General features: G+C 40.8%; 1 protein-coding gene across 2 annotated transcripts; it reads right to left on the bottom strand.

Annotated features, from left to right (window-relative positions):
- Window positions 1-2,856: 2,856 nt before the first annotated feature.
- On the bottom strand, window positions 2,857-25,699 carry SHISAL2A (shisa like 2A). 2 transcript variants are annotated; one of them, XR_011325693.1, is made up of 5 exons: window positions 24,941-25,699; window positions 16,423-16,562; window positions 14,831-14,943; window positions 8,306-8,384; window positions 2,857-3,370 (listed from the first exon to the last, which is right to left on the bottom strand). XR_011325693.1 is itself a non-coding variant. In XM_069788731.1 (4 exons), the coding sequence occupies exons 1-3, from the start codon at window positions 25,120-25,122 to the stop codon at window positions 8,353-8,355; spliced, it is 354 nt and encodes a 117-aa protein (XP_069644832.1). In that variant the 5' UTR covers window positions 25,123-25,368; the 3' UTR covers window positions 2,857-3,370; window positions 8,306-8,352. The 2 variants fall into 2 exon arrangements, 1 of the variants encoding a protein (XP_069644832.1); XM_069788731.1 differs by lacking the exon at window positions 14,831-14,943 and having other exon boundaries at window positions 24,941-25,368.

A 25,699-nucleotide genomic window follows, 5' to 3' on the forward strand; every position in this document is an offset into this window, starting at 1 on the left:
ATATCCTGGTGTTGGTGGTTGTTCAAATCAAGTTTTCAATTTTTTCAATTTCTCAGTGTAGCAGAGATTTCTTTTTTGAACCAGAAATAGCTTCATATGGCTAGGAACTGCCTCTCCAAAAACCTGTCCATTGCAGAATTCTCTCATCCTCTGCTTTTAATGCAATATATTAATGGATCTTTATCCAACTAGTCAGTATCTGTTAAAATATGAAGTCTATTTATATATTTTTCTTAACTTTCTAAACTTCTAAAGAGATGGCTAAGAAAAGAACAAGTAGATCTTCCATAGACACCTACCTACTGATGACTCCTCTGACCTTGTAGCTATAATCACTTCTAAATCTATTTAGCAAAATTTTAAATTCCTTACCTCAAACTAAGAGAGACGGGATTTCTGCTTCATGCTAACAGATGAAAACTTAAAAGCTTCTCATTTGCATTCCTAGGAAGTAGCTGAATCTTTATGCTTTTCCTGCCTCATCTTTTCCAAAACTTGAAGGATGGAACAATCTTGAGGATCTCTAGCATTTGTCACATTAGGAAAACAATTAAAACAGACATTGTTTTCATTCAGTAAAACTGTGACTTTTCTTTGGTCTTTCTTCCATAATTTAGAAATTGCAAAGAACAAAGCTTTCAGGAATTATACTTAAAGAAGGTGATTAATTATGCAAGTCATTAAGTATTTGATTGATATTGTGGGACCATTGATTAGGTATTTTCTACTTAGACCCGAAGTCGGATTAAAGATTACAAGTGAATAGCTAGTTATTAATATGGAAATGTCTAGAGAATGGTAGGGATGAGAAAGGTAGATCACTTTGGAGTAAGCTGCCACTTCTGCCAGTGTGACTCCAAAGAAAGATGCAGCCAGTCCCAGAACTACCAGTGGGACCCAGCCAGCCTGGTCCCAATGAAATCAACCAGTGGCTGCTGATATCTATAAATGTACAGAGACAAAGCACATTTTCTACATCCCACAGTCCATGAGGCCTATCACATACTACTACACAATTCTTCTCCCATTTTTATTTTGCCCTTATGATTAGAAAAATTCCTCAAATTTTAAAACCAATAAAAAATGCTCATAACAACTCCTGTGAGTTTTATTAGCTTCTGTATGGCTGATGGTAGCAGAACAGCCCTGATTTTGCTTTACTATGGTCATTTAAACAACTTAAGCTTAAAATGTTCCCAGGGCAAAAGTTAGGGCTATGCCTAACAAGTACATTAAGCCTTATTATGTCTATTAAGCACATGGAGCCACCCTTGTTGCAACCGCACATTATGTTTGAAAGCTGTTATGGGCAGCATACTGAATTCCCTAATCAAACCAGCGTGGGAGGTACTTTGTTGTGACATTTAGAAACCCTCAATTACAAAGTCACCAGCTAAAAGGGCAAAAAAATAGATTTTTCTAACACAGTACCAGAAAACAAAAACAGGCATTGGACGTAGGCAAAGAACTGGAAGCATTTTTTTGCATTCTGGTTTTACTTTTCTTCTGTTACTTTGGTATCTTAAGATACTCAAAATGAATAAAAAGCCCAATATCCGAGGGAAAAATAACCTCATGACTTGAGGAATAAAACATTTACAAATTGCCCAAAAATCAAAGCTATTTTGATCTGCAACGTTCAAAATAGAATAGAGTATCTTTTATTACTATAAAATTTAAAAAATACAAAAGTGCTGGTTCAAGTTTGTATGAAGTTGAAATAACTCAAATCCTCTTTTTTTCATGTTCTGTAAGTCTCTTACCGGTGATTTAAAATGAAGGATATGCTTCCAGAATGTGCATCTCAGGGCTGGAATCCTCAAAGAAAACCAGATGGCAAAAATCATAAGTCTTTTTCCTTTCTGTGCTTTGACAGGCCCAATCAGAGAAGTTATGAGGCTGGAAGATCAGGTTTATGTTCTATTGTTATAAAAAAAATACTCTCTTTGTGCATTCAATGTGGTTTTAATTTTCTAGAAGTCCACAGCAGCAAATGCCAGTTTAGTGAGATAGTACATGCAAACAGTTCTAGAAAGTACATACACCACATTCTCTATTTCTTTTGGAGGCACGAGTGTATTTTTTCACACAAGTAATGTGACTTAAGAGTAGCTCAGACTAGAAACACTTGGAGTTTTTTGATGTGTTATACCAGATAGCTATAGATAATTTTAAATTTCAAGCACTATCACACACAAAGATGTCACTCCCAAAAAGTAGACAAGGACCTGGTCTTAAAAAGTTGAAGCATAACTGACATGGTAGGTAACTATTTTAGGCTTTACCTGCAAATGGAAGATATAATCTGTCTACTGCCTTCACATAAACAGCATGGTTAAATATTTCAGAAATTCTTTTGATCACTGATCTTAAAGAACCCTCACAAGATAGAAAGAAATCATTACCATTAATGTTCATGATTTAGAGGCTGAAAGCTTGAAAGACTTGAAAGCTCAAATAGGATGGCTAAGATTATGTTGGTTGTTCCTAATGACTTCTGGGGAAATAAAATGTGTGATTAGAGCTCTTTAATTACCTGAAGGAAGTTCAACACTTCACAAATTAGTGCTCCAAACCAGAATACTACTGGAAAATTTTTTAAGTTTGCTTCAAAATAAATATTCCAAGATATTTTGATGTAGGACCTGCAAAAGATTTGTGGATGTTTATTTCAATTCATTTCAGTGTTTACTGTTTCCTATGAAAACAGCTATTGAAATCAAAACTTCCCTACAAAAATTCACTTTCTACTAACTTCACTTTTTTGTTGGAAAATTCTCCCATCAAAATAATTTTAAGATCTGTGAGAATCTTCTGAGGAAACAAAGGTGGAGGAAAATGATAAATTAAGAAAAATACAACACAAACAAATGTCAGACTTTATTAAGGTACTGCATTCACATATGTTTGCGCACCCAACAATCACATTTGGCTAAAGACAACAATATTTGTGGTGTGAAGACACCACGTTAAGATGGCACACAGGCAAAGCTTGAAATAAGGCTTGGTCAACATGGTGTGCCAAATTCTGCTCTGCTTGACAACTGTGTTATCTCATTAGAATTACATGGGATAAAGACAACAATTTGCATGAAAATGACTAGCAGCAGTAGCTGATATGTGCAAATCAAAATATACTACTTCTCAGTACAGTAACCATACACAAATACATATCCCAGCGCAGCTTCAGATTGGCCTATTATTATCCATAGTGGTTGTAATAGCCAGGAAACACCTCTGGAAGTGTGAGTCAGGTTCTTGTAGCTCACAGTCACAGTTCATCCTTGTGGCTCAGGAAATCTCTTGAAGCCACTTGGCTTTATCAACAACTTGTCTCAGTGGAGGCCTTGTGAAGGATGCAGCTCTGTATCTGCAAAACACCAGACACAGTTAAGAATTAGACTGAATGGGGGAAGATTTTTGTCCTCTGCTGCACAGCAGAGTTGATAAGGAGATCCTACAAACAAAGGCAGAACAAACCACCCAGCTCAATGCATTTCACTGGGATTACTTCTTTCCAAGCATCTCATTATAGTCCTAACCTTTATCACATGAAGAATTACACCTCTGAAGGGCATCACTACAGCTATGAAAAACTAAATGACTTCTCTGGGGATGCATGTGGATGGGTAGATCTGCTGTTGCTCCTCTGCTGTGCAAGTGAGGATTTCACCTTCCATCTGATAAAGGCTCAAGGCACAATGGTGCTAAAACAAAACATAAAAGGCTTAGCAGATACAGAGTCATTCATCTAACATTTCTATGTACTGTCTCTTGGAAATTGCACCACCAATACCTACATTAAACCGTGCTTTTTTTTTTTTTTTGAGATAAACATACTCACAATGTATGCCTTTAATCCTGAACGATACCAAAATATATTCCAAACTACACTTGAAGAAATCAGGACGTCTATACAAAGAAATTACTCTACCACTCATTAGAACAGGATTGCTTCCGAGGTGAAGCACAACAGCTGTTGGTACAGCTGGGTGTAGAAGCAGATGTTTGTCTGAATAGGCAAAAAGCAATGGACATGCACTGAAGTCTGGCCAGAAAATCTCAGCTAATTCAGCTACTTACAGAAGTTCTGAAGTATGAAATCTTGGATTTCAAGGCAGAGGGCAACTAGCAGCAAAGAGCATCCTAACCAGCAAAGAACGTCAATTCAATACTGGTTCATTGAGAATAACGATGCTTATCTGAGTTACCAGTGATACTTTTTGTAGATTCTAGATTTTATTCTGCTTAAGGCTCTGAGGATGGTTATACATTCCTGACCAACTTAAATCAAAATGTACGAGACATATGTATAAAGTTAGATTTGTACTCTCCCCTAGTATTGCCATATGGTTGACAGCAGGCCCAATATGAGTCAGCAGTGTACCCTGGCAGCCCAGTGGGCAAGCCAGATCTTGCAGTATGTTAAACACAGTATAACCAGCCAGTCAAAAGAGGTGATTATCCTGCTGTATTTAGCCTTGGTGCATCCTCATCTTGAGAACTGTGTGCAGTTCTAGGCCTTACAATTTAAGAAAGATGTTAAGGTGCTCAAATGTGTCCAGAGGAGGGCAACAAAGCTGGTGAAAGGGCTGGAAAGCATGTCCTATGAGGACTGTCTAGTTTGGGCTTGTCTAGTTTGGAGAAAAAGAGGCTGAGGGGCAACCTCATTGCTCTCTACAGCTTCCTGAGGAGGGGAGGTGGGGAGGGAGGTGCTGAGTGCTTCTCCCTGGTATCCAGTGTTGGGACACATGGGAATGATTCAAAGATGTGCTGGGGGAGGTTTAGACTGGACATTAGTCAGTGTTTAAGAGGCATTTGGACAATGCCCTTAATAATTTGCTTTAACTTTTGGTCAGCCCTGAAGCAGTCGGGCAGTTGGACTAGATGATCATTGTAGATCCCCTCCAACTGAAATATTCTATTCTATCCCCACATACAGCATTTCTGATTAAATATCAGATCAGAAGGGAGCTCAGATGTTCCTGTTATGGCCATCACTTTTTCTCCAGACTAGGGGACAGACCCACACACAGCCTGACACAGCACCCAAGACTGTCTCTACTCAGAGCAGCTTGATAGACATTTCCTTCCCAGACCTGGACAGTCTTGCAAAAAAACAGGGGCTGCTGGTGCGGCTTAAGGGATACCTGGGGCTAAGACACAGTGCCCCACACACTAAGGCTGTAAAGATCCTTCCTCTATCTCACTTTTGACAATTGTGAGTTTAGCCTGTTCAGGATGCCCTTGGAAAAAAATCCCACAAGTTGCCTCATTGGCTGGTCCAGTACTACTTCTACCCTTATAGGTTGGAAGAATTTTTATTACTAAATCTGGATCCACTTCAATGTGAAATTCAGCACATAACTTACCCTGCCTGCCACAGACATGGAAAATAATCACTGTCCTCTATTCTACATAACTGAACACTGTCACTCATCTTTTCTTTCCTAGATTTAAGCCAGCTTAAGACTGTTCTACCGTTCCAAAATCTTCATAATTTTCTCAGTTTTCTCTCTTCTCCAGTATATCAACACCTAAGAGCATTATTGTCACAGAGGCACTGCCACCACTAACTGGAGCAAATTATTACCTTACATCCTATATATAGTTCCCCTCTTTAGTATGTCAGACTAAAAGAAGAGCCCAGAACACTAATACTCTGTTTATGGCATACTGTAAATCCCCAGGTATTTTTTTCCCCACACTACTTAGTTATTTTCCCTTAGGTATATTTGAGGATTTGATTTCTCCTTTTTAAATACAGTACTTTGCTTTTATCTTTATTATATTTCACTTTTTTGATTTCAGACCATTTGTCCAGGGCACTGAGATAATTCTGAAAGGTAGTTTTATCCCCAGAGTCTTGCAGCATTTCCCAGGGTAGTGTCATCCATAAATTTTATACATATGCTCTTTAGTCCTTCAGCCAAGCTCTTACTACTCAACTGGGATAGAGTACCAAGACATCCTTCCCTCCAAAAATGTGTTTGAGAATGATCCACTGAGTACTTCTCTGACTGCATCTTCATAAAGACCTGTAGTCATAGCTGCTTGTTCCCACTTATCTGACAGGCAAAATTACCTTAACAAAGAGAGAAATTAGACTGATTTGGCATGATTTCTCGTCATGAAAGATTTCATGATTTTTCTTGTGCCTAACTCGATTGTTTAATAATTTGATATATTATCACTCCAAGTTAACAGCGATGCCTCCAGCTGCCTAGTTCCTCTCCTTTCCCTTCTTAAAGCCAAGAGCTGTGTTTGCCCTTTTGCTGGAAAAGAGCATGCAAACAAACTTGAATTGTATGCTGAACTACGTAAGTTGCAAGGGTGTAGGGGGTCCTGTTCCTAAATAAAACCCGGTGAATTTGGCAGAGGAAGTATGCATGCTAAATCAAATCTAATTGCCACGTGTAGCTTTCTCACAGCAGGGGAAGGTTTGCAGCCACTGATGGACTCTCTGGCTTATCACTGCACTGTGAAGTGGCTCCTCATAACAGGTGAGGGCATGAAATCTACAACAAGCAGACAACATGAAAAGCAGAGGACAAAAAACAATTAGACACCTGAAATTTCTACCAACACTTAACCAGATTATCTGTTGAAGTTCAGAAAAGATCCTTGCCTCCATTTTCATTTTCACAGAAAGTTCCCAGCTTTTCCATTCTGGATCTGGAAGCAAAAAGACTCACAGTCTAAGGGCATAGTTTTCCTAGTTTCAGCCCAAAAAGAGGTCTCAAGGATTTTGAGTCTTCATGATAATGCCAGCCTCATTTTGCCAACAAAAAAGAATTGGATAATTCATCTACAAAAAAAAACCTTCTAAATTTTTTGGTGCTTATATAATGTGTGCATTCAAACCCTATAAAAAAGTCCTTTGCAGCTGGCCTTTCAATTCTCTCCTTGTTTCTCTCTTCCTGTAAGCAACAGTGGTTAGCAGGCTACACTTCAGGGCACTCCATAAACATTAGTCTCTGTAACACGGTGGAAGGCAGGCAAACTGAAGCATGAGGAAATAAGAGGCTCATGGCCTTCAGAAAGCACTGCCACATTTACAGTCCTGAACTGAGGTCTCATCTCAGTACTTAGCGCCTGCTTCAGATATTTTTGAATTTTCTCACTACAGACGGCTTTCTGACTGCAGGATCCTTTTTAGTCTTCCCATGGCATTTTTCTCCCACAAGCCGTTTCATTTGCAACAGCAGAAAAAAAAATGTGGAGGTGGTTAGGAGTTTCAAAATGAGTTTTGTTACACTTAAGTATTTTCATGAGGACAAGCAGCCCAAACCAACCTGTTATGCTGATAATAAAGAGCACTGAGAAAGATGTGTTTGCACTTATGATGCACAGGGTGGCTTTTTTTTAAGGGTACAAGAGAAAATACATGAAGCAGGGAACTCTGACACATTCATTTTCCTGCTCATCTAAGAACAACTTCTGAGCAAACAGGCCCACTTTTTTTTTTTTTTTTCTTTCTGTGACAGACATTGTTGATCTATGGCTATTCTCACATTCTGTGGCTGTTTAGCCATGAGTTTTCACCCCCTGCAGAAAGTAAAATGGATGTTTCATGCCATCTGAAGTCTTTTGCATTATTCAAATTCCTCTTAAGTCTGAAGTACAATTCATCTGTACTGACGTACATTTTAAATACTATTTTGCATGGTCTATGCCATAGGCAGTTTGACTTTTAAACATGATTTCAGCAAAAATATCAAGTCAGCATATGAAACTTCATTTTTTGCAAGATAACCCTCTTCAGTTTTCTATCAGACTTGACTCAGCACTCATAGGTAGCATCCCCAGAAAGCAGAGTATGACTAAACTACTCACCAGATACTTCACTGCTCTTACCCTTTGTCACACAGGAGTCTTTCTAGCAGTTCATCGCTACAGAATTTCTTTTGAATAATAAGTTACAATGTCTGCCTCCTTAGTAAGCTCTGGTGATCTGAGACAGCATCAGGGAAAGGACAAAGACAATATAAGGGGAATGTAATCTTCTCTGGCACACAGCCATGATGGAGTATTCACGTACAAGTAAATCAAGAAGAGATTTCTCTGTGGAAAGACTCTGTTCAGGTCTCTGCACATAGTTCCTTGTGCAAGGACAGCATCAGGGCAATGTATATGTAAATCAAACAGAGACAGTTTGCTAGTGCTTTTCAGAAAGCTAAAAACCCACATAAAGAATCATGGCATTTTGAAAAATGCTTATCATATCTGCATGACCACATATAAAACAGAGCAGAGGGTATATAAATACAATAGAGTAAGATGAAAATAAATGTTCTCACTGTACCTATTTTCATTACAGCATTGGTGGAATCCATCCAGTGCCTCTGTTTTTTAACATATCGAACTCCCTCTAGTCTCACTGTCTGTAAAACAAAAGCATTTTTAGTAAAACTAACAGGATTATTCTTCCTTTAGTTGCAAGTAGTAATACAAAGATGTGTGCACTGCACTAGAAAAAAACACAGCTCCTGGATTCTTCCTTTACAGTTTTTAAGAGGATGGGATAGACCAGAGTCATTCTACTTTCCATTCCTGAGCCTCTGGGAGGCTGCAGTTATTAACTTATGTTAAAAAGCAATAAACATCAAGATGAAGAGCAGTTTAACATAGAAGCACTGTGGTATAAGTAGGACTTATAGCAGGAAATCAGAGTGTCTCCTAAAAGAAATGGCAGAAAAATCTCCCATATACACAGGAAAACAGATCAGAAATCTCAAACTTTCACCCCTCTCCAAACACAATCAGTCGCTATTGCCTTCACTGCACCTTCCACCCAGTGATCCCAAAGTACTGCGTGGGGGGAGGCTCACAATACTTTGCATGAAGGAAGTGTCACCCTTGTTTTTCAGAAAGATTAAAAGGATAACAGGAGCAAATAAAGCAATTTTTAGCTAGGCATTTCACCAGTTGCCCAGAAAATCTTGAAGTTCTGGCATCTCCCATCTTTTGAGTGCTTGGTTTTGAAGCTTAGTTGTATTTGAATATTGTTTTTCAGAGCACAACTTCATAGGTTAAAATAAATAATAGTTCATTAAAATTCTACCAGATAACTGATACGGACACTTGTTCAGAGCAGAAGGGCTGAAATATTTAGATTCAGGCAGAAAACTTGAGTTTGCCCAACTGATCAGAATAACCAAAGCAAAAGCAGTCTGCAGTGGGTCACTGTCAGGAATGGAGAAGAGAGATACTCTGCCAGTGGTTTTCACTGATAACTGCTGACAGCAGAGAAAGCAAAGCTCTGGGAGGAAAGACTTTTCTGACCACACTTTGAACTTAATTTCTTTTCTTTCTTACCTTATATTCATTCTTTCATTCCCTTCCTGCTTTTCTTACCCTGTTTCCAGTACTGATTTTCTGCTACTATGCTTCCCATGCTAGTTCATGTCTCCATGAACAGTTCATACTTTAAGTCCCTCCTATCTCTTTTCTCTGCCCTAAATCTCTGGTTGTTCCAACCCTGTGCATACTTCCCATCTGCAAGGATCCCTGTTCATCTTTCTCCCCAACCACCCGGCCTCTGCTCTCCAGTCCACCCACAGCCATTGTTCCACTCTCTGGTCCTCTCAGGAGTTTCTCCACCCCCATCAGCATCGCTGCCTCCCTGTTCTGCTGCTCTCAATCCCATTAGCCCCATCCCTCTTCCACATGCTCCCAGGCACAGCCAGGTCCTTGTTCATTTGCAGCTCCTCCTTTACCTACTGGCTCCAAAACCTCTCCCTGCTCCATCTTCTCATCTAACTCTCCTTATGGAGCTCATCAATCTTCTTCGCAGGCTGCATTTCCCTGTATTTCCCATTAACCTCTAGTCCAACGCTGTCTGACTTCATCTTCCAGTTTCCCACTGCTTGGGCCAACACAGAGAACAAAGAGAAAAGATAACCATAACTGGGAAGGGTACTTCTGTCCAAGGAAGCGTGTGGGGAAGGGATTAAAAAAGGTTCCCTATATCCAATAGGGATTAAAAGTTGAGAATTCTAGTATTTTAATTTTAAAAAACTGAAACAAAGCCAATTGGGCAAAGGAATTATTTGTTTTTGAAGTGTTTTCAAAGTTGCATTTTATTTTGTTTGAATTGAAAAAAAAAGCACAATTTGGTTTCAAAACATCAAAATGGGATTTGATAGTTTGACATTTCAAAAAATCTGTACAATAATATGTAAGCCAAGTTCTTAGTTGAAACCAAGTCTTTTCAGTGAGTTCTCAGCTGTGATCAAAAACCACCAAACCCAAAAATTAAAAAAATTCCTAATCAGTTAGAGTAAGGCACCCTGGTTTTGAAGCCTGTCTAGATTTCATATCTAAACCAGCTTACAGCATCTATGGGTATCTTTGCAGTAAAAAACCTGACTCAGTGAGCTGCAAAAAACTCACTGCTATAAGAAAGTTTGGGAAATTTAAAAGCTGGAGTCCAATTTAAACATTTCCAAATTTAATCTTTCCTAGTGACATAACTTTGAGCTAATGCAACCCTTCAACTAAATTTGAATTCCCAGTTCCAAAATAGGAAATTTCCTCATTTCCTAAAGAAAAAAAAACCAAAAACACCACTTTTTTTTTTTTAAACAGTTGAGCCCATTTGCCTGATTTTTCCCATATACAAATATCTGAGGCAGATGGCTGGCAAAGAGATAAGTAGCCTAATGGGAAAATTTAAGGCCAGCTGCAGAAAGACTATATAGTGGAAATTACTGATAAAACTAGAAAGCAAAGCTATCAATGCATACTCCAAAACCCAATCACAGTGTCTCTGAATTCAGGCAGCAGCTATGTGGTTTCAGAACCAATATAGTCAGATAATTCTACTGAGCTAAGGAGGAGAAAATGTGAGAGTTTGGAGCTTTTTCATCAAAATATCTGAATGTTTCATATATTTGAATAGTGCCCCATGAGGAATCTTTAATTAAGGAGAGAAATAGGGACAGGAAGGTCATCTGGCTAGTTTTTGAGCTGAGTTTTTCCTATGAAATGAAACCATGAACTTTTGCATGCTATGATGTCACTGCTTTGTAAGAACAAGGAATTAAACCCTTCTGTTAAAGCACATTTTTCCCAGCACTTATGAGTAATTTACAAGGCCACAGTTCTATTCACACTCCAACCCAAAGGTCCCTGCTGCCTGACTCTAAATGCATTACAGAGGTCTTTCTGTGCTAAGTTTTAAAGGAAAATGTTAGTTACCATCATAAAATGTAATTTTCTGTTCTCACTTTGCAGTGGTATAGGACACCTCACCCCAAGGGTCTTCCTGGACTAACACTGGCAGAAATACAGGGGCAACTCAGAAAATGTGTTTACAGACTGTTTGGGTCACCGAGATGGAGAGTCTCTACCTACCTTTTTACCTCTGATGGCAAACCCCATTCTAAGGGGCCAGCAGAGATGACCACTCCTCTCCCACCAGCTGCCAGGTCAAGGGAAGCATATGTACACCTTTTCCCAGAGCTGAGCAGCAGATACACCTCTAGATTCTCCCTTTTCTGCCTGTTTACCACTCCTCTCCCAACAATTATGCAATCTTTACTCAGTCCTCCTCATGACCCCTACATGCTCCAGCATCGTTCATTCAGCGTTAACAAAACACTGGAGATCTTGACTCTCTAATTCTCTACATTTTGAAGGGGATAAACCTTTTGCACAAAGAGAAGTTTTTTGGTTAGAAGGAAAACAAAGCATATGACCAAATTCCCTTTCATCTTGGGAAAACCCATAAAGTTTGCGTTCTCAGGGCTTGGATTTCTTTGGGGCCTTTTTTTACCAGGAAGAAACAATTTTATAGTTCTCCAGCCTTCAAATGGGAGAAACAGAAACACCTACAACAAGTTCAATGAAAAGATCCTTTCTCTCTGTCCTGGTTTTGGCTGGAATAAAATTAATTTTCTTCTTAATAGTTGGTATAGGGCTGTGTTTTGGATTTAGGATGAGAATAATGTTGATAACACACTGATGTTTTAGTTGTTGCTAAGCAGTGTTTATACCTGTCGTGGTTTAACCCCAGCCAGCAACTAAGCACCACGCAGCCGCTCACTCACTCCCCCCCCATCCAGTGGGATGGGGGAGAAAATCAGGAAAAGAAGTAAAACTCCTGGGTTGAGATAAGAACGATTTAATAGAACAGAAAAGAAGAAACTAATAATGATAATGATAACACTAATAAAATGACAACAGTAGTAATAAAAGGACTGAAATGTACAAATGATGCGCAGGGCAATTGCTCACCACCCGCCGACCGACACCCAGCCAGTCCCCGAGCGGCGAATCCCTGCCCCCCCCTTCCCAGTTCCTAAACTAGATGGGACATCACATGGTATGGAATACACTGTTGGCCAGTTTGGGTCAGGTGCCCTGGCTGGGCATGAGAAGCTGAAAAATCCTTGACTGTAGTCTAAACACTACTGAGCAACAACTGAAAACATCAGTGTTATCAACATTCTTCACATACTGAACTCAAAACATAGCACTGTACCAGCTACTAGGAAGACAGCTAACTACATCCCAGCTGAAACCAGGACAATACTAAGTCAAGAACTTTCCAACTTTTCATACTGCCCTGCCAGCAGAGGCTGGGAGTGCACAAGAAACTGGGAGGGGACACAGCAATGATAGCTGACCCAAACAAGCCAAAGGCACATTCCATACCATATCACGTATATAAACTGGGGGGAGTTGGCTGGGGGGGGCACCACAGCTCAGGGATTGGCTGGGCATCAGTCAGTGGGTGGTGAGCAATTGTATCGCGCATCACTTGTTTTGTATATTCTCTTAGTAGTAGCAGTAGTATTTTCCCTTCCTTTTCTGTCCTATTAAACTGTCTATATCTCAACCCACAAGTTTTTTTAATTTATTTTTTCCCCCGATTCTCACCCCCATCTCACAGAGGCAGGGGGGGAGTGAGCGAGCAGCTGTGTGGTGCTTAGTTGCTGATGGGGTTAAACCACAACATCTCAGAAAGAGCTTACTAAGCAACTGTTATGATTAAAAAGCAAGTTCACTATGCTAAGAAACTATATTCTCCAATGATTTGAATATTCACTTTGGACTCAAAAAACATGGCTCAATTCTCTTTACCACAGAATTCCTGTCTCAAGCTAGTCTTAGAGCTATGTTTTTAGTGGTGTCATAAGCAAAAGGACAAAGGTCTTCTGGTTAGTGATGTCCTTTCAAAATTCCACTTGAGATCAATGTATAAACTGACACACAAAGCATTAAAAATATGACACTTCCCTGCAGTTCTGTCTCCTTGTGAGATGGGCTAATAGCATCTCCCTACTTCAGAAAGGTAGCTGTGAGGATAAAGAGAGGAAAAACTGTGAAGAATATGACACTTCAGTAAGGCAGACCATCAACCCACACACCAAATCCTAGGTGAACCTTGCATTCTGAGGCAGAGTGCAAACAATAAGAAAGCAATGTATAAAGAGCTGAGATTTTGCCTGTAAAAGGAGAGGATTTCACTGAAAGAGGTAAAGAAAGAAGGTTGCTGCTTTTTATTGGGAAATACTAGATCTGACAAGAAACTAGACTCTAAACTCCTTGAGATATGGCATCTTTTCATTTGCCTGTACACATTGTCTTGCATATAAGGGATCTACTCTCTGCTCTACACTATGATACTACAAATAGAAATTAATATAACTCCATTAACATTTAAGTAGTTACTCCTGGTCTACACTGATGACTGAGCTCATTTTTCCTGAAATTCAGTTCTCAGATTAAAATGCTAATTTTTGCTAGGACTAACAACATGCTTAGCTAACTTGGGAACCCCGTATGTAATATCTGTATTGATGCTCTTGAAGACCATTTGTTCAAGACTAAATAGAGGCAAATTCCAGCTGATCTGCCTTTTGCAGAATCAGAAACTTTAACAAAGGCCGCACATCCAGTTTATCTAACAGATTTATGATCGATCTTGAAATTAGTTCTGTAAAAATTCAACAATTCCACTTCTATATTTAGGAGATCTCAGATGACCCCACAGAACAATGACCAACTTTGACTATTACATGAGGGAGGAAAGGTATACAATAATCAATTGTATGTTTAATGAAATACAAAACTCCTACTGAGCTGATATATTATGAGTGAAATTGAATATAATAAAAAATATTGCTTTCATAAATGAGTGCTTTGTGAATGCTCCAGGGGTACAGACGTTGCACAACACCTAATGCGACACAGCCTTCCTCTAAAGGCAAGATTATGCTCATTCAGAAAAAGCAGGGCTGAACTGACTTCACAGTTAAAACTCACAGTCCTCAGGCCTAAAATTTTCTGAAGCTTCTAAAAACTGTTTTAATTCTTTTAATTCATTTTTATTGCCTATATATGATTACTCTCAAATCTCAGAACTGAAAGGGGAGGAGAGAAGCTGCTTTACTGTTCCCTAGGCCTGAAAGCAGCTAACCAATCATTTCATAAGATACTCAGACCTTGCATGACTTCCATGCAACAGAAACCGAAGTATGACGAAGATAAGCACTCGGGCTTGTCAATGAAATCCTTCAGCATTTTCAAAGATATCTCAACCTTGGCAAAGGAACTGGCTTTCAATTTCTGGCAACCCACCTCATCAACAGCTAAAGCTATCAGAATTTAGATGTGAAACAATTGTCATTCAGAGCAGCCAAAGAACCAGAATAACAAAAGTGAAAAACAGGACGAGAGCAAAGTCAAAACAGTGTTTAAATACAAAGCAATGCAGTCTGAATAAAGCTCATAACAACACAGGAGATGGTTAGGAAAAAGCAAAGATCTCTCAGCTTCCTGGAGTTGTAACACCTGGAATCACGAGAGACAGGATGCCTACGTGAATGCTGGGTCATCAGTTGGGGAGCTTGGGATGCTGTTCGTCTCACGACAGGAAGAGGGGAATGATCTCTAATGCCAAAGCAGGATGTGGTTTTGCAGCAGGGTTCGAGTCTGTAGAGAAAGATGGAATCACTTGGCAGCAGCGGTGCAATAGCACCTGTCTCCTTCCCAGCTCCCCATATGCCAAACATGTCTGGCACAAAAATACAAAGCATGAGAAAAACAGCACTGCTGTCCTGGCAATGGATTAAGAGCTCACGCCATAGCAGGCAAACCTGAGGGAAGAAGTTAAACAGCAACACTTTCAAAAGCATAATGCCAGTTTATAATTAGAACACAACCATCTTGTAAAAAGATCACTAGGCATTTTGTTCATCCCACCCAAGAGTTTATTTAGGCCATTCTAGGTAGCAGGTCTTATTTCTACTCTCTCTCTCCAGGACAGGTGTGAAGTTTTCAATTTGCAGATTAGTACCAGTTTGCTGAATGTGTGACTTTTACTTCAGCAGCTTGCTCAGCTTATATAGCTCCAAAGTGAGGCTTTGCATTTCCTGATGGCCCTATAAACCACTTTTAGACCAAAGCCTGCATTCTCTGGAGAACAAAACAAGACATAGGAAGTTGGTATGAAGTGGACTGTGTTAACTAAACATTCAGGAGGGGGGCATACTGCTGTGTAATAGGCTATAATTACAGTAACACATTGGTAATTTATTGCCATGCAGGTGTGGAAGCATTTTAAAAACTAGCTAAAAAAAAAAGAATTTGAGGTAAGAGGACTTTTTTCCAATAATTATTCCCCTTTTTCAACTTGTTCAACTTCAAGGCCTAAACAAGTACAACATGCCCTTCCTACAACTTTACTGGTTGAACTACCGAAGCCACATTTAAACATTTATGAAGTCCAAGACAAAGGGCAAAACCTGTCACACCCCATCCCACCATCAAAATTTGCAGTTAGATTTCACAAATGTAGTGAAATGTAACAGCAGCAACAGGTTTTCCCATGCCAGTGGGCTAGCTCTGGCTACATGCACTGTTCCTGCAGGCATCCGCCAATGCAGTTTGAGTACAAAAGTATGGACTACTGGGACTGAAGCAAAGAGTCTTAGATTTCAAAGACTAGATCCTATGTCAGGATGAATGTCACAATTCATTTACACACAATATCAAAAAAGAATGATCTCTCTCTGTCTCAAGAAAATACACTTAAAATCTCATCTGAGATTCTTATTCCTAGAATGAAATCACTACTATATGCTTATGTACTCTTGACAGGAAATCCAGAGCAACTAACTCATTAAGCCTCTTCCTGATAAAGGGAATTACTTGTTGCACCCTTACTCAGTATTGTGAAGTTTTACACTTTTCCTACTACTAAATAAATATACTGAGCTTGTGTTAAATTTTTTCATTTGAGTTTGGTACAGATTTCATTCAGAAGGTAAAACAGCAGTATAGCTTGAGTATATCTTGAGGTCCCCATCAGAAAGAAAATACGTGCTGTTGGATTCCCCCACATCCATTTAAAGACAGAATAAGGCTTTTCCTCTGCAGGAGATAATATATGTCAATAACAACTGGTCTTACCTGCCATCTGTAAGCTTAAACCAGTATCCAGTTTGCTGCGTGGCTTCGTGCTGATAAACAAATAACAGAGAACACACACAGTGATGATAAAAGCAAAGAGGACCACTGCTGCTATCGACAGGCCCACAAGTGCTCCAACACTAAGAAAGAAAAACAAAGAAATTAAGTGTACAAACAGCCTGGGATACCCATTAAAACAATGGTCAGGATGATGTCTGGAGGTTACTCAGGTGGGGGAGTGACTGTGTATTTTACTGTAAACAAAAGCTTAGAGCTCAATACGTAAGTTGCATAAACTGGAATTATTTCATTGCCCTCAGAAGGGTCAATGTCATTACACAGCAGTTGAACACCTGGCCCTCGATGACATTTCATGTTACCTATGCATACTGCTCCTGAGTCTGATTTAAACTGTGTTTATGAAAATCAGAAATAACTTCATGCAGTGACTGTCATCGGTGAGATCAAAAACTTCTCCAGTGCAGTGCATATTCCCCGATATGCATAATCTCACATAAATATCACATGCACACACAAAGAGGGATTCCAGAGCTCCAGGCAGTCCATGCAAACTCGTTTTTCTCAAACAACATGACTATTAAAGCTATATTTTCAGCCTGAAATGCCATTTTTATTGCAAGAAGAGCCTGTGAGAGCACTTTAAGCAAAGTACACATTTGTCACAGACTTCTCACCAAGGATGACATGCCCATAAAAAGTAGGAGGAAAAACATGCAAGCCGTGTTATTCAATTCTGTTAGCAGCTCTGTAGAGCAGGGTGGAGTACTATGATCACTGCTGTGCCCTTGTGTTAATGTCAAAAAATCTCCAGTCAAGACTGGAAAAGTTCTTCCATGATCTTTGTCAGGGTAAAAAGAAAACTAAAGATGAGTTAACTTACGCACAATATAACAGGCATCAAAGGAGCAGGAACTTAATTATTCAGGAGGCCAAACATACAGTAGTATATGCAGATTTTATGAAGATACTACTTCTGCAGGGTAGAAGCTACTTATACTTCTTCCATAGACATTCAGTGAGACAGTGTATGTATATACAGAAATCTCTTTAGTAGTTTCCTTATTTCCCATCCTTCTTTTCAAGTATTTTCCTAATATAAAATTCTCATGATGAAATAAAGGACCAATTGCAACACAGTCTAGCTATCATTTACTATCCTCTCCTAAGCCATTTGATGCCTTCAGTGTTCCAGTCCTCTATTCTACAGTCCAAGCCAAAGACACCAACTTCTAGTGAAATTAAACGGCAGCCTTTTGGTCACAGATTAAGAGAGTCCGAGGATTGAGAAACCTTATATTACTACCCTGGTATATTTACAGTTTTGACAGATGTAAAAAGGACAGAAGAGAGATGAATGTCTTAAATTCTATGAACTCCATCCTTTAGTGATAAAAATGCCTTTATATATCACCACTATCAGCGAGAAGTCAATTCTACTGTGGCCTTGCAGGGAGATGAGAAGAGTTGTGCCTCAGGATGTTTTTATGAATTTTACATTCAAGCTATTGCAAAGCTTCTCTACAAGCTCCCATAACCCCAGTAGACAGATATGTCCACAGGAGAAACTCTTAAAAACTCAGCAGGATGAGAATAGCAGATATTGGCATGACTTTAAGATGCAGTTCTCATTAGTTATCAGTCAGATCCATTAATGAAGTTTGTGGAACACTTAGCTCCACGCACAACTAAAATAATAATTATGCTGATAATAAATTGGTTCTGGAAAGAATAGCTTTACCCTTACAAAGATTTTTCATGGTATTTATCATCTGCATGAACTAGAGTGTCCTTACATGTTTGTGTATATATGCACGTATTAAGCATATTTTTCCTTGTTGTTTTTTGGCCCAAACAAAACTTACAGGCAAGGAATATTCTGCTTAATATGGAATCTGAATACGTCCTTACAGTCAGAGATCTAACCTGGGTTCTGGCCTCATTTTTGCATTTTCACTTGGAACACCTTGATCCGAATGGACAAAACAGAAGAAATACACTACCCTACAGGAGGCTGAGGTGAGCAGCCACTGAACCAAGAATTATCTCCACAGCTGAATCTATTTGAGGAAGCAATACAAACCCAAAGGCTCTTCAGAAACAGGTATTTGTGCTTTTTTGTCATGTCAATACTAGTCCTATTTTAAGATTCCATTTAAGTAACAGTCTGCAGTGCTCACCATTATGCAAACATTAAGCAGAGTCAGCTGTCCTAAAGCTGAATAGATCAAGTACAAATTAATGATTACACGTTTTTCTATTTGGGCATCTATTACTTCTCAGTTGTAGCTCTCCTTCATTCGATTGTAGATGACAACGTTAACAATACAGTTGTGTATTGTACAGCACAACGCATCTTCAGTATCACTACATAACTTGTCTAAGATGCTTTGTGAGTTACAAATGGCAAAAGTAAGAAAAGCAATTCCTGAGGAATTCTCCAGTATTTCCTACTACAGGTCAAAGACTTATCATAGGTTACATGCCACTAGAAGTGTTTGCCATGGTCCAGCAGCAACGTGAAAAGATCTCACCCAAAACATGGAGATCAGCATCACAAAGCTAAATAGACACCCTGGATTCCACTTCCTAAATCAATCAGAAACTAAGATTCAGTTTGTACTTACTCTTTTTAAACATAATGTTTCAATACCAGATTGTTCTCAATGTCCTGAAGCCATCAACCCTCTTAGAATGTATGATTAATTTCTTTAAGGTTAATTTTGCATTAAAGTTTGGGGGTAGGGAGTTGCTTCTTAATTTATTGAATTAATTCAGAGGAATTTAGTATGCCTTCTACAGCTCTGAACACTGAAGTTTCTTAACCAGAACACAATCTTTTATTTCTTTTTTTTAATAGTTGAAACTGTTATCAGAAACAAAATACCAAAATAACTATGATTATTGATCATTTTAATGATCTCCCTGCTCTGAAAGTAAAGACAGCCCTTCAACATGTCCTCTAGTTTCTACAGCAATTACTGTGGTGCTGCATATCCATCTGGAAAAGCCCTTGCTAAAAACATTTTGCCATCTTCCCTTCCTTACCTTAAACACTACCTGTTTAAAGTCCACCCAGCAGTCCACATGGTAACAGTCCACAGGACTCAGGGTGTGTCTTCAAGGTCAGTCTTCTGATAGCAGAGACATTAAACAAGCAAACTAAAAAGTCACTCTTGCCCACAGCTGTGGCCTCATTAGCAAGTGAAAACCTCTGCACTAACAACCCACCCCCAAAACGATGATCTAGCATAAAAACAGCAATGAAGGCCTAGGGGTAACCCTGGCAGCATTTGCGCAATTCTTCGAACATGAGCAATGTTAAGTTTGGAGGAAGATCCACAGACCAAACAGAACTCTCCCAAGTTACTTTCTACATACAATAAAGATACAGCCGTGCCACACATTTCACTGACCCTCCTACTGCTATTACACTGAGTGTCTCACACACACACTTGCAGCACTGCCACGCATCTCTACGCAGCCAAGGGCTTTACTGAGCAGAGAGGCTCCACTCTCAGCAGACTCCCCAGGGCTCCCGAAGCTGCTGTCCAGAGAGCTCCTTAGTGGGTCACCGACATTTCTGTGAGTGCATGCTCAGCATCACACACCTACAGTTATCTTCAGTCCATAAAATTAGTCCATCCGCACCAACAACAGCTAGGAAAAATTTAAATATTGGCTAAGCAGATGCAGCATGCCCACTGACAGAGTAAAAAGAAGCTCACTCATGAGTCATCCGGATCCAAGTGAATCAAATGTTCCTAATGCCATTGCTGCAGGGATATGTTGTACGTTGTAATTGCAAAGCAAACAGATAAACATTCCCAGAAGATTGGAAGAATGGGCATATAGGAACAAAAGACTTGCTATTTTGGAAAGCCAAAACAGTCTCCTGGAGATCTGTACAGCTAAGCAAAGCTTGGCTACAGCATTAGGTCACCATGGTTCTATGGCGATTAATTAATAAAGCCTTTTGAGTAAAATCTATATTTGGCCTGCCAGAGTTTTAATCAAATACATATTACATGAAATTTATAAAAGGTACAGATTTGGAATGGATACTGTAATTCTATTTGATACTGAAAGAAGCCATTAAATTTGCAAAATAAAACTTAATTGAACAGTGACAAAAATAATTCTAAAATACTTTAAAACAATTAGAAACAAAGAAGGTGCTGACTGAACCTAACAGCATCACAGTTCAGTACAAATAATACATGTTCAGCATTTCTCCCCTTCCGTTCAGCTTTGGAGGTAAAGCAGGTGTCATGATGACTGCATGTGCATGCACAGCCCATGGCTCTGAAGGGTGAGCTGTTCAGTGTTTTGCTCACTAGTGTTTTATGGCATCTTGTTTTGTGGTTTCAAAAGCTGCATAACCTTCTGGTGGATTTTGTACACCCTTGCCTTTTACTAACATTACCTTCCCTGTTCCATGGGCTCCTGACTGCTATAAGAGATAGAAAATGCACATCCTTCACTCTTCGTTAATGAGGTCAGCTTTTCAAGAAATATAGAAAAGGAACCTAGGCTGCTCTAACAAAAAAAAAAGATACTATACTATTTGATCTTAAGTACCAGCAAAAAAAGAAAGGATAAGTAAGAAATTAATAATCTGAATTACAGATAATGAATTCAGGTCAAAGTAGGAAATGTGTCAGAGTTGCTCAAAGGTCAATTATTTATGATTGTCCAGCAGCTCCTAGTACAGCGGGTTAGGGTGCACTTGTCAAATACTGCAGTTTTTGCAGGAGTGGGAGGGGAAAAGATGGTTCCATTTTCCGAAGGGATAGTGCAGTATATAGCTCTAAACATAGTACAGTCAGTAATGATTTGGCAAAAAAAGAATAGCATAGGCCTGCAAGTGACTATTGCTTCAGGTTGCCTAGGCTGCTGGTTTCTCCATGAACTGCTTCCGTCAGAGCTGGCTGCCAATTGGTCTAGCAACGTGTCCCACAGCAGGAAAAACACAAGAGAAATATGCAATAGCTTCCTGAAATTCTACCTGCTGTGTCAGCAAACAGAAGTAATCCCTGAGATGCCACCAACCACTTGTTGGTGCATTCAGTCACTGCTTTCAAATTATTGGGGGGAGTCAAGTAAACAAAGATTCAGGATGAGAAACTTAAAGCTCTGGAATAAAGCAAAACCTGCAACAATTCCCCCATCAGAGCTTCCAACTCCTTTCCCTTCCTCAGTATGTTCAATCTCCAGACTTAGCTGGTTTGGCTGACTCTTGTATAGTTTTAAGTCTTAAGGGTTTTCAAGTCTTAAAAGCGTGTCCTCAAAAGCTGTAAGAAGCTTTTGAAGGATTATTTTAACATATGGTTGTTACATACTGATACAAGTAACGGTCTGAGACAAAGACAAGCAAGGAGATGATCACCAAAACATTCTAAGAGACCAGAAAAATGTTACTTTTATGTTTACCTTAAACTCCTAATGGAACTATCATGTGCAAATGTATACAGTTTTCAAAGTGCTGTAATACTGTAGGGTTCCCAGTATGCTAGTAACTAAAAATTGTGATTTGATTTGTTACTGGAAAACACTTCTGAAAACAGAATTTTGAATTCAGTTTCAAGTAACATTGCTTAGAGAGGTAAATTGTATTTATTCACCTCTTCTCTACAATGGATATAGACAGTTATGGCAGAAGTTAAGCCCAACCAAAACCCCACCAATTGCAATTTGCTCAGATCCTTTCAGCAGCCTAGGGCCATTGTAAAGAGGGAAAAAAAAACAAAAAAAAAAAACCAAAAAAACCCCCAAATCCTGAAGTTTCAAAGTTTTGACCCAAATTTCTGACTTAGGTGGAGGCTAAACAGTCACACTTCTCAGACCCTAGAAAATCTTTGTAAAGGAAGATCCTTCAGAGAGATGCCTCATTAAAGCCTCTCATGAGATCCTGTTCTTTGAGGTACTTTCTGAAAAGATCAAGCTTTAACAGCCTTCACTACATCTCATCCAGATGCAAGAGCAAAACTTTATCTTAATCTTTCAGTAGTTCTGCCATCTTGAGAAGGCTTCCTGTGACTGAAACAGTCAAAGACTATGCAAAAATATCATATAACATTAAAACAGTATGTGTATTTGATGAGAAAAGTGTGAAAAAGGACACTTGGAGATGTCTTCTCATATCAGTGTCTCCCACTGTGTAATTCTGTGTCAGTCACAGCTGCGGATGGCTGGGAGATTCCCACATTCAACCCACTATTTGTACCAGACAAAGTAGATTTTAAATAATTATACACTAAATATTAGACAAGATAAATTAAGTGAGAGTAAGCCCATAGTACTGGGTAGCATTCACTCATGAGCCCTGAAGGAATTCATATGTGAAATCACAAAACTGCTGGGCAAGGCATGCAACCCATCAATACATAAGTCGGCTCTGCCAGAGGACTGGTAGCCTGGGAATGTAACTCCAACCTGAAAGAGGGCTCTAGAGGAGAACCTAGGAACTACAGACTAGTAAATCTGACCTCCATCCCTGGCAAGACAGAAAGGTCTGTAAAAAAAGGAATAATATCACTAAGCCAAGAGACAAACACAATGCCAGGATGCTGAGCGCATCTGGGTTGCACAGGGTTGCATCTGACTGGCTATTATCCCCAAGCCACAGCGCCCAGGCCTGCCCCGCTCACCTTACCTGGATACAAGGGACAGGTCCTTTGACGGTGAAGCCACCACCACCATCCACCTCGTTACCACACTCTGCCCTCAGGAAGCTGCTGGCACTTGCTGCTTCCCAACATAAAATCTTTCACTAAAGAGTCTGCATTACTATGATGGGAAAATACTGCCTTGTTAACCTGCTGGAGTCTATGAAGTGTCAATAAGCAGATGGATAAAGGAACCCAGTGGCCAGAGTTAGATTTTTCAAAAAGCCTTTGACAAAGACCCACACTGAAGGTGGGACTAAAAAGAGTGAACTGACACAGGATTAGGGAAAAGGTTCTGTTACAGATTCAAGGCTGCTTAAAAGAATAAGGAGCAAAGCACAGAGATAACTGGTCTCTTTTCAGTACAAAGAAAAGTCACCATAAATCAGTGCTGAGACTGATTTTACTCAGTGTCTTCATCTATAACCTGGAGAAGAATGAAATCTGAGTTTCTGATGATCCTAAACAAGTGATCATATGGTATGAGGGCAAGGAATGCTAGAAGACTTGTGGAAAACTGAGTGAGCAGGCAAAAGTGATGTAGATGAGCTTCAATGTATACTAATGTAATGTATAAACAAACAAAACCAAGGCTACATGACAATGAACTCAGAACTGGCAGTTCTGAACTCAAGAAAAGTTTTAGAGTCATCAGTGATAGCTCACTGAAATTACAGAGTCAATGTGCACCAGCAGCCAAAGACATTAACAAAACGTTGGCCACCAACAGGAAGGATTTTGAGAGCAAGACTGAAGGCAGCATTTTGTCACTGTGTAAAATCTTCCCATACCCAAATCTTGAGCACGCAGCTCCAGATTATGCACCTCTACGGGCAGGGCTGTGGAGTGAAAAACGGTATGGATGAGATGCAACTAAAATGATCAGAGGGACATAGGATCTGCCTTGATGATAATCCAAAAGGACTAAGACTGTTCAGTTTCACCTCAGGAGAGGTGAAAGCTGAGAACTGACGCACCAAACACAAAATTTTGAACATTGTGCATAAACTGAACATGCAACTGTTGTTCACCAAATCTCCCAATACTAATACCAGAGGGCACTCCAGAAAACCAGTAGGAAACAATATAAAAGAGATAAAAGGATGTATCTTCAAACAGTACAAGCAAGTCCATAAAATAGTAAGATAACAAGTCCATAAAAAGCTAGTGAAAGCACCATACAGAGGTGTACTAACACCCTAACACCGCGTGGATGCTGAAGAGCCTGAGGGGAACCAGGCACAGAAAGCAGCCAGGCTGGCTGTGTGCAGCAGTGACTGAGCTGCTGGAGATCCAGTCAGAGCCAGGTGGACCCTCGCACTGACCCAGGACAGCCCAAGTCTAATTATCTGCCATCTTCCGAGTGAAAAGTTATGTAGTGCTTGACCTTACTACACACAGAAAAGTAGCTAAAGTCGTTGGGAACTTTATGCACGCAGCATCTTACACGCTCAGGCCCCGAGACAGTTGTTCCCCTCGCACTACAAGGACGGAGGGACACTCTGGATGCTCTGTGCACAGGCACTGAGCGTTTCCCAGTGCTTCCTTACAAAGACCACGAGGTATTTCTTTCAGAAACCACCCTGGCAGAAGCAGAAGTCTCTCTGGGCAGCAGCTGCAGCTCTACCGCTACTCTGAGCGGGACAAAGGCAGCCTGAAAGCGCCCGGCTACAAGTACCTCAGAAACGGAAACCCAGAGGGAAGCTCGGGCGAACACGGCTCTCCCGTCCCGCGGGGCCGCCGAGACTCGCCCGCCCGGAGCCTCCCCACCGCCCGCCATGCGGGATCGGGACCGTGCCGGGGCAGGGCGGGTGCGGCCGCCGCTCCCCTACCTGAGCCACCACATGTAGCTGTGCTCGTAGGGGAAGAAGCTGTGGGGGTCATCGCAGCAGTACTTGACGTCCTGGAAGCCGCAGCAGTACACGGCGCCGGCGTCGCCGCCCGTCCGCGGGCAGCTGAACCCGCTCACCAGCACCTTGTCGGCGTTGAGGTAGCTGCTGCACTCGGCGCTCATGGTGCGGCGGCCGCCCGCCGGGCTGCCCGGCGCCTCGGCTCCGGCGGCACCCGGGCGGGAGCTGGAGCGGCGAGCGGGCGGAGCTCGGGCGGACAGGGGGGCTGCACTGGCGGCGGGCGAGGCTGGCGGCGGGCGGGAACCGCCGCGCTCCCCCCCACCCCCGGGGTCGCCGCAAGGCGGGCAGGGGCGGGAGCCGCCCGCGCCCTGTGAGGTGAGGGAGAGAGCGGGGCGCTTCCCGCCCTTCGGGAAGGGAGGGAGGGGGCTGTGTGGGGCTGACCGGCTCCGGGGTTGCTCACCTCAAAGGCGACAGTCCAGCGTCTCTCCCTGGAGCTTGGTTTTTCCCTCAGTGCTCGGTCCCACGTCGAGGAGAGACTTCGGGGGTCTGCCCCCACCCATAAGCCTCGGTGGTGCCTCAGGACAGCCGAAGCACGGAGATAATTGAGAGGGATCATACGTCAGTTGGGCTCAGGACCCCTTGGCTTTATGGGGGGTAAAAACTCCACATAATATTTAGTGTTTCTGAGAGACAGGTCTCCTACTCGTTTCAGAGGGCATTTCCTTTTAGTGTTTTAGGCCA

The sequence above is a fragment of the Haliaeetus albicilla genome, chromosome 8 (genome assembly GCF_947461875.1).
Source record: "Haliaeetus albicilla chromosome 8, bHalAlb1.1, whole genome shotgun sequence".
Classification (NCBI taxonomy): Eukaryota; Metazoa; Chordata; class Aves; order Accipitriformes; family Accipitridae; genus Haliaeetus; species Haliaeetus albicilla.

Coding starts and splice junctions, on each gene's coding strand:
- SHISAL2A (XM_069788731.1), bottom strand. CDS start 25,122: ATGAGCGCCGAGTGCAGCAGCTACCTCAACGCCGACAAGGTGCTGGTG. Junction 16,563..24,940: donor AGCTACATGTGGTGGCTCAG/GTAGGGGAGCGG, acceptor TTTCTTTCTTAG/TGTTGGAGCACTTGTGGGCC. Junction 8,385..16,422: donor TTTAAGCTTACAGATGGCAG/GTAAGACCAGTT, acceptor TTTGTTTTACAG/ACAGTGAGACTAGAGGGAGT.